The sequence below is a fragment of the Argentina anserina genome, chromosome 1 (assembly GCF_933775445.1).
Source record: "Argentina anserina chromosome 1, drPotAnse1.1, whole genome shotgun sequence".
In the NCBI taxonomy this organism is placed as follows: domain Eukaryota; kingdom Viridiplantae; phylum Streptophyta; class Magnoliopsida; order Rosales; family Rosaceae; genus Argentina; species Argentina anserina.
Genome location: NC_065872.1, coordinates 14,014,055 through 14,023,806, shown reverse-complemented (window position 1 = coordinate 14,023,806; position 9,752 = coordinate 14,014,055). Strand labels below are relative to the sequence as shown.

Genomic DNA, 9,752 nt, shown 5'->3' with positions numbered 1-9,752 from the left:
AGTTCCTCCTTGAGAAGATTAAGGAGGTTGGGGTTACAAAGAGGCTAGAGAGACGAGCTCGTGTTGCTGGGTTGAGTATTGAATCTGAATTGATAACTTAAATCCCACCTGTTTAGCATGATTTGAAATAAAAGTCGGACAAAATTTAAGTTTTCCGGTAGCAAGAAATCTCAACTTTTTAGCCGGATAAAATTTATCACGGCCTATATGTATCATCATTCATGAGCATTGAGGAATTGTAAGAGCATATTAAATGTCTCATATATATGTTTGGTAGATTTAGCATATGAAAAACCCAGAATTATTGATGCTCCTTCCTTTCTTTTTTCAGCTTCACTCAATTGTGGTCCCAACTCCCAAATCACATCTAGATCTGACTATTTGGCAGCACCCTCCATTATTATAAGATATACTACTGTTAATGCCAGAACCTGTCTCAAAAATATTATGGATTTGAGATATGGGGAATGATATGTTTCATTACATTCATACATATTTTACTAGAAAAATTTATTTATACCCTGCATTGCATTTCCTTGGAGCCATCTGGGTTTTTTCTTTTCTATTTTAGTATCAGAATCTGTGGGAAAAAATTCCCAAGTATCAGAAAATAGGTGTGTCCTTTGTTCAAAGTTGATGCGTGAATGCAAGTACATAACAGCATTGAAATGAAACGAGGGGATTTCCAGCCTTTATGTGGTTGTGTGTAGATGACTTAATGTTGGCCCTTCACCAACTTCACTGTTGCTATTTGCACTTATGCTTATGGAGGGCAGCTAATGCTGGATTGGGTTTAGGGGGAGATGGTACTGTAAGTGTAGAGCATATGGAGGAATACAGTTGTTAAATGATGTAGATAAGTTTGTGCAAAATGAGAACTTAAATTATAAGTCGGGTAATCAATTATAATGGCTCGATCTCCAACGTTAAAGGCTCGAAATTGTACTTGAAAGTAACTTGCATAATACACTTTTTCTAGAATTTACTTAAAAATAGAAACATATGATACAAATATGATAATTTATGATGTAAACCCAAAAAATGAAAATTTTGTTTTGAATAGTCCAAAAGATGAATTTATAACGTAGAAGAGTTTCTTTGAACTTATGTACATTTTGAGAAGCACGTATAAAGATAAATTTGAATTCCCTTTATTTCTGGATTTCAATTTCAAAGTATGAGGGTACAAAAATACTTGTGACAAGAATAATTTCTGATGAAGACCCTTTGAATAATCATATACTGATAGAAAAATCGATGCTTTATTTCTCTGATGAGTGATGGGCACTGTATTGCTACATGCTATATTTGACCATGATTAAGACCATTTTTGAATCATATAGTGTTTGAAGCAAATGAACACAAATGACAAAAGCTCATAAATTCAAGAGAAAACAACTTTAGCTGTATCTCTCTCTTAATTTGGTGCAGCTGGGTTTTGATTAGTTAGTTCATCATAATTGAAGGGGCACAACCCCTCAATCAAACTGAAAATAGTCTCTCGATGATAATTTAGTGGAGGGGTCAATACTCTCGTGTGGCAATAGGGTTTTTCATTCTCATTTTCCAATGTGTACTTTGTGTTTTTTTTATACGAAAAAAGAGAGACATAGAAAATGAATATGGGGCCTATTACATTACTTGATGACCCTCATCTTTCTCCAACCAAACATACATAATCACATATTAATCATAAAAAAATCATCATTAACACCAATTAGTTGACTCTGCGCTTAGATCATTGAAGCTTCCCCTCCTAACTTTCTATTTGTTTTGTCTTATGATTAAATAGTTTATATACTAGATTGCTCTTTGATCACCAAATGATCATCATTTTTATTTAGATTCTACGATTTCACTGTCACAACTATTCTCGCATGATTTCTATTTTGCTTATCAAGTACAAGTATATTCCATTATCTCTTTGTTATTATTTTCTGCTTCATTTTTTCTCTAAAGAAGGGATTATTTTGTTGTAGGACAACTATCACATAGGTTCTAGTTTGCTCATACGGTATAGAAAGTCAGAAACTCATACATATAAATTACGGTAGGGAACATAAAAGATAAGCTAGCTCATAACAACCTCAATGACTACTACATATATGGAGCTTTCCAGCATCATTATCAAAATTAGTGACATGTTCGTTTGCTTATATTGATTTTTAGTCACTTCCTATGATGTTGTGTTGTAATCGCGTTTTCTCCGTTAACCATACATTAATGACCTGAGCTAATAGTCTAATACTGTTTCTTGTGGGGCCCACAGCACCTAAACAATAATTGCTACGTGCTTGTGCACGTGTGGGGATGCTTCGCCTAATTTTCTTTCCCCGTGCGCACTCGTGTGAACCACACCCGCCGCCATCACCCCCCCCTTTAATAAAATCCAAATCCAAAACAGTAACTATTAGGCCGTAAACAGTAACTATCTCCCTCACAAATTCTCCATAAGCTTTGCTAGCGTTACAGTGACAGCCTGGCCACCCCTGTCGGTGACGCTGGGGTCAAACCCCACCCCTCCCGTTGGTCCACGTCACCACCTCAGACATCGGCACGTGTTCATCGCTCCCCTCCTCGGTCCCACCCCATCCCCCCTCCCCTCCAAATCAACCCCATCAATAATCATTTCCTTTTTAAATAAAAATAAATAGAAAAACAATTCTTCTATTTTCAGTGCCCATATTTACTCATTTGGATGAGAAGCTCATCACTCCCGCCCGGGCCCCACTCGAATGAAATACATGGTGGGCCCTCGAGAGAGAGAAGGAGCGTGTGACAGCGACAGACTAGATGATCAAAGGAAGAATTTTAGCGCCTTCGAGTGACAGCTACGAGAATTATACCCGCCGGGGATTAAACGACACGTCGTGTGATGATGGCAGCTTCGCGCGTGGTTTAAACGCGCGAGGGAGAGACGGTGGGGGTGGTTTTTACTGGAGGGCCATTTGGTACGTCAGTCGAGTCAGTCTGGTTTTTTGGTTAAATCCGGATGTCGTTAGCAGAAGTCGGTAACTTTTTGTTTGGTTCTTATGCTTTTTTGGGGAGGAAGAGACAAAGTGACGGTGGGTTAACTGATGGGTATTATGTTCGGAAATTTTTTACTGCCTTTGGTGGATCCGGCCACGCAACCTTGTTTGTTTGCTTTCTCACTTTAGAAACGGAGAAAGGGGAAAAAGGGAGGGAGAGATTTGGGGAGCCCTAAATGTAGATGATGATTTAGAAATTGGCACCGGCATTTTGGACGACTAGTGACTATACTTGAGAAAGAGGATGATAATTTTTTTCGGAGTTGTAGTTTTTGTAATGATCAATATGTTCTTGGCATGAAGTAAGGATGAATCTTGGCATTTGAACCGATTGAGTTTTTGAATCATTTGGTGTATAGTGTTGTAATAATTTTTCGTAAATTGACTTTCGGTGGCGTGTCACGAATTGAGGATATAATAGAGTAATGTGTATTTTAGAAGTATGCGTGCGCGAATCACGACTTTTATTATTTGATATATTTTTTTCTTTTCTTTGCAACAACCATATGGTAGTATTTTACGAAACAATTGTCATTTTAGCTTATGTCGGCTTTACTTATTGATTTTTTCTTGGTGTTGTCATTGCTTCTTTGCTTAAATATTTCTTGTCTTCTCTTCACGTATGTTGTTCTATGACTGCATTCTTTGCATTTCAAATTGAAATACTAATCGCCTTATTTACTATATATATGTATAAAAAAAATCTGAAGTCACTCAGGTCAATATCTGTTTGTACATTATGTTCAAAACTTTGAGGCTTTGAGCTACCTCCTGTTAGTTCAAGTCACTTTTTTGGGTCAAAAAACTGATTCCTTCTATTATCCTAACTGATTTATTTTGGAATCACATTGTTATTCCCAACGTCACAAAAATTTCACCTGGGAGTTTATATTGTCTTAAATACCCTCACAGATTTCAGCCTACCCCTGTCACCAATAACGGGCATTTATGTACTATTCTCTACTTTGTAGTCTCTCTCCTAGAGTTACTACTAGATCCGCAACACAACAACCGGTTGTACTGACAGTACAGTCAATTCTGCCCTCAGCAGTTCAATGTTGACCGTCCGAATTTACTGACGAGTCATATTGATTGGCACCTAGGACCCCCCTGCGTAAGGTCACACACTGCAACTCACACGTACAGTTACTAATAATTACACAGTCAGTTTATCTCATTTGTATCTAAAGCGCGTGTACTACACATGCCAATGAGATAGTCTTTAGCCGAAGCGTTATATATACCGTGCTGTCCCGAGCGTGAAAGTATTGTACTGGGGGCCCTTTTTTGTTCATTTCTTTTGGATTATATTAGGACACGTTCCGAGCCAGTTTTTTAGAGACACGAGCGTCTGTAGCAAGGTCGAGCTTACCGACCGAGGTAATATTGTTTGGTCACACAAAGGACGAGGTTATCTGATTAAAGAACGATGATATCGTGCACCATAACTACCTAAGCACTATAGAATCGAAACTGAAATTTTAAGATATTCTCTTCAGGGGGTCAATGTAATAGTAACATATTACACGAGGTTAAGACTTTTTATCTCCCTTGATACCTATTTTTCATACAATGAATAATGCTTACTTCTCGCATTCAAATATTTTTTGTTAAGTGATGTGTGAATTTTGTTATACTAAAGTAATGGCTAGAAGTGAGAATGAGGTCATCTCATATCTATTGGTAATTGCAACTCTGAGTTTAATTATTATGGTGATCTAAATGAATACTTTACTAAAATGAAAAACAAAGTGGGAAGCAATAAATTAAGAGATGGAATCTTGATAAATTGACAGTGATAGATCCATCCATGTTTTTCCGATATCTCACGTACGCGGAAAAAGCCAGAAAAGCTAGAGAGACAACCCCATAAAAATTATAGTTCCATCATGCATATTGCATAGAGAAAGAGAGAAAAAGAAAGAATAATCATCATCTCCATTTTCTTAATTAAACAACCCACAACCTTCATTCTCTTAGAGAAACAAAGAAACCATTTTCAGTTTCACAGAGAGATTAAAAAGTTGACGGGGGATTATCTAAGAGTTCTAATTGCAGACAAACAGCCAGAGAAGACTGAGATAGAGAGAGAGAGAGAGAAGAAGGAGAAGAGAGGGAGAGGGTCACATGCCATGTGAGTAACCCTGGCTCTGTCCACTTTGATAAATACCCTTCTCACCTTCCTCACTCAGACTTTTGACCCAGCTGAGGTATCATATCACCTTCTTCTTCCTTCTCCTCTCTGAGCTCTCTCTCTTCTCTAATGGCAGACCTCAGCACCTGAACCATAACCCATCTCTCTCTCTCTCTTTATCTCCCCCCTAAACCTGTCTAAAAATGAAACCCCACATGCCCATTTCCCACTTCTTCTTCCTCCTCCTCCTCCTTTTCTTGCTTTCTGTTACTACTCCCTCTTCTTCTTCTTCTTCTTCTACAGCCTACAAAGACTCCCAACAGCTCCTCAGCTTCAAATACTCCCTCCCCAAACCCACCCTCCTGTCCAGTTGGCTCCCTGACCAAAACCCATGTCTCTTTTCCGGCGTCTCCTGTAAACAAACCCGCGTCTCCTCCATCGACCTCAGCTTCCTCCCCCTCTCCACAAACCTCACCACTGTCTCCACTTTCTTAATGACCATTGATTCCCTCCAATCCCTCTCCTTGAAATCCGCCTCCCTCTCCGGCCCGGTTTCTTTCTCTCCGAAATCCAAGTGCAGCCCTCTCCTCTCCGCCCTAGATCTGTCCCACAACACCCTCTCCGGCCCATTAACTGATGTCGCTTTGTTAGGCTCATGCTCCGCCCTCAAGTCTCTCAACCTCTCCTCGAACCTTCTAGACTTCAATGCTAAAGACCCGGCCCCTCGCTTCGGGCTCTCCCTCCGGGTCCTCGACCTCTCCTTCAACAAGATTTCCGGCCCCGCCCTGCCGTGGATCTTATCCAACGGCTGCGGTGAGCTCGTGAAGCTTGTCCTCAAAGGGAACAAGATCACCGGCGACGTCAGCGTCTCCGCCTGCCAGAAGCTCGAGCTTCTCGACTTGTCCTCCAACAACTTCACGGCTGAGATTCCGTCTTTCGGGGAGTGTTTAGCTCTCGAGCGCCTCGACATCTCCGGCAACAAGTTTTCCGGTGACGTCGCGCGCGCTCTTTCTTCCTGCTCTCACCTCACTTTCCTCAACCTCTCCAGCAACCATTTCTCCGGCCTCATCCCGGCCATTCCCGCCGAGAAGCTCGAGTTCCTCTCCCTCGCCGGAAATGACTTCCAGGGCACAATCCCGGCCAGCTTGCTCCGGTCGTGTGAGTCTATACTGGAGCTAGATCTTTCCATGAACAATCTCTCCGGTACAGTCCCCGACGCATTGAGCTCATGTTCTTCCCTCGAGACTCTGGACATTTCCGACAACTTCTTCTCCGGCGAGCTCCCCGTCGGGACTCTCCTCAAGCTCACCAACCTGAAGAGGCTGTCTCTCTCACTCAACGACTTTGTAGGCACTCTGCCTCGGTCTCTCTCGCAGCTTTCGTACTTGGAGAGCTTGGATCTGAGCTCCAACAATTTCACCGGGTCTATTCCGGCCTGGCTGTGCGAGGATGCAAGGAACAACTGGAAGGAGCTTTATCTTCAGAACAACAAGTTCGGCGGCACGATTCCGGCTTCTCTCAGCAACTGTAGTCAGCTGGTAGCGCTCGATTTGAGCTTCAATTACCTCACGGGGACCATCCCTTGGAGCTTGGGGTCTCTGTCGCAGCTGAGGGACCTGATCATTTGGTTGAATCAGCTCAGCGGCGAGATTCCGCAGGAGCTGAGGAATCTCGGCGCGCTGGAGAATCTCATTCTGGACTTCAATGAGCTGACGGGGACGATTCCGGTTGGGCTGAGCAACTGCACCAACTTGAGCTGGATTTCGCTGGCGAATAACAAGCTGAGTGGCGAGATTCCGGCGTGGATTGGGAAGCTGCCGAAGCTGGCGATACTGAAGCTGAGTAACAACTCGTTCCATGGGAGCATTCCGCCGGAGCTGGGGGACTGTAGGAGCTTGATCTGGCTGGATCTCAATACGAACTTGTTGAATGGTCCGATCCCTCCGGGGCTTTTCAAGCAGAGTGGCAACATTGCGGTGAATTTTGTTGCTTCGAAGACGTACGTGTATATCAAGAATGATGGGAGCAAGGAGTGCCACGGAGCAGGGAATTTGCTCGAGTTTGCTGGGATAAGGCAGGAGCGATTGAACAGGCTTTCGACCAGAAACCCCTGCAACTTCACTAGAGTGTATAGAGGTATTCTCCAACCAACATTTGATCACAATGGGACCATGATTTTTCTTGACATTTCGCATAATAGGTTGTCGGGTGGCATTCCGAAAGAGATTGGGACTATGTATTATCTCTACATTCTAAATTTGGGCCATAACAATATTTCTGGAGCAATCCCAGAAGAGTTGGGGAAATTGAAGGACCTTAACATTCTTGATTTATCTAGCAACAGCCTTGATGGAAGCATCCCTCAGTCTTTGGTTGGCCTTTCCATGCTGATGGAGATTGATTTGTCAAACAACCGTCTGTCGGGTATGATTCCCGATTCAGGCCAGTTCGAGACATTTCCTGCTTACAGATTCGTGAACAATTCAAACCTTTGTGGCTACCCCTTGACTCCCTGTGGAGCTGCTGCTACTGGGCTAAATGGAAATGGGCACCACAAGTCTCATAAAAAAGCGTCCCTGGCAGGAAGTGTGGCAATGGGACTGCTCTTCACCCTCTTCTGCATCTTTGGTTTGCTTATTGTTGCAATCGAGACCAGGAAAAGGCGAAGAAAGAAGGATTCAGGTCTTGATGTTTATGTGGACAGTCGTTCCCATTCGGGTACTGCCTGGAAGCTTACAGGTGCCCGAGAGGCATTAAGCATTAACCTTTCCACGTTTGAGAAGCCACTTCAAAAGCTCACTTTCGCAGATCTTCTTGAGGCTACCAATGGCTTCCACGATGAGAGTCTTATAGGTTCTGGTGGTTTTGGGGATGTATACAAGGCCCAATTGAAGGATGGCAGCATTGTTGCCATCAAGAAATTGAAACACATCAGTGGACAAGGTGATCGTGAATTCACTGCTGAAATGGAAACTATTGGGAAGATCAAGCACCGAAACCTTGTTCCCCTCCTTGGATACTGCAAAGTTGGAGAAGAACGGCTGTTAGTCTACGAGTACATGAAGTACGGAAGCTTAGATGATGTTTTTCATGACCAGAAGAAAGGTATCAAGCTGAGTTGGTCTGCACGGAGGAAGATTGCCATTGGGTCTGCAAGAGGACTGGCCTTTCTTCACCACAATTGCATTCCTCACATCATTCATAGGGACATGAAATCGAGCAATGTCCTTCTCGATGAGAACTTAGAAGCCAGAGTCTCCGATTTTGGAATGGCTAGGCTTATGAGTGCAATGGACACTCATTTGAGTGTGAGCACTTTGGCAGGCACACCCGGTTATGTTCCTCCAGAATACTACCAGAGTTTCAGATGTTCTACCAAAGGGGATGTTTATAGTTATGGTGTAGTATTGCTCGAGCTTCTAACAGGAAGACGTCCTACGGATTCAGCAGATTTTGGTGACAATAATCTTGTTGGTTGGGTGAAACAACATGCTAAATTAAAAATAAGTGATGTTTTTGATCCAGAGCTCATGAAAGAGGATCCGACCCTTGAGATTGAGCTGTTACACCACTTAAAGGTAGCTTGCGCATGTTTGGATGATAGGCCATGGCGCCGCCCTACGATGATTCAAGTCATGGCAATGTTCAAGGAAATCCAAGCAGGATCCGGGATGGACTCCCAATCAACCATAGCCACCGAAGATGGAGGTTTCGGTGCAGTTGAAATGGTTGAGATGAGCATAAAAGAAGACCCTGAACCTGGCAAGCAATAGCTTCAAAGCTTAAACCAATTTTCAAGTGAATTAGTTGGAAGAACGAAGAAACAAGAAGGTGGGGATGGATGATGTGCTGTAAGCTTCCCCAAAAATTTTCCCTCTTGTTTCCAACTGCAATTGCTGTGGAGCTGCTTCTGTGTCTCTACTTCTGTACCATTTAGTGTATGTAATCTTTTCATTTTATACATAGAAGGCTGTTTAACTTGTTATAAAATGTGTATATCAACAGCCTCAGTTGCTTCATGGTTTAAACATTGATTCTCAGTTCATCTCCATTAGAGTTGCATTGGATTCAGATAAAATCTTCAAAAAAACATAAACAGTTGCATGTATCACTTCATTGATGATGACTAACTGGACAGTCTTTTTGGCACTTTCCTCCTAGCTTTCCTCCCAAGATACTAGCTGATTTGTTTGCATTACTCTATCTTGGTACCCCCAAATTTTACTCAATTATATTCATGTAGCGTGCCAAAACCATGTGCCTTTGATATAATTCCAAGAACAAATACAACAATACTAATAATGAACGCCAACTAGTTTCACTGATATTTATCTCCCATGTATGAGATGATGTTTCAAGTTTGAAATTTTAAAAACGCAGCCGAGATATTTGCTTTGTTTTGTCTACTAATTTTGTTTTCGAAAACGACCAAACATGGATCGGAGTTGCAAAATACACAACATATAAACCGATCGAAATCGCGATCCAGCCAAAATACATTGCATTTTGTCTGTAAATTCGAATTCATAAAAAATCAAAATCAAAGAAGCAAAATATTTAACATCGACACAAACATATGGCACACATGA

General features: G+C 42.0%; 1 protein-coding gene across 1 annotated transcript; it reads left to right on the top strand.

Moving 5' to 3' along the window:
- The first annotated feature begins 5,008 nt into the window (after positions 1-5,008).
- LOC126789417 (systemin receptor SR160) lies at positions 5,009-9,243 on the top strand. The gene has a single exon (XM_050515570.1). The coding sequence runs from the start codon at positions 5,367-5,369 to the stop codon at positions 8,934-8,936; it is 3,570 nt and encodes a 1,189-aa protein (XP_050371527.1). The 5' UTR covers positions 5,009-5,366; the 3' UTR covers positions 8,937-9,243.
- Positions 9,244-9,752: the final 509 nt, after the last annotated feature.

What these genes read in the sequence shown, in the direction of transcription:
- LOC126789417 (XM_050515570.1), top strand. Translation starts at nt 5,367, where the DNA reads ATGAAACCCCACATGCCCATTTCCCACTTCTTCTTCCTCCTCCTCCTC.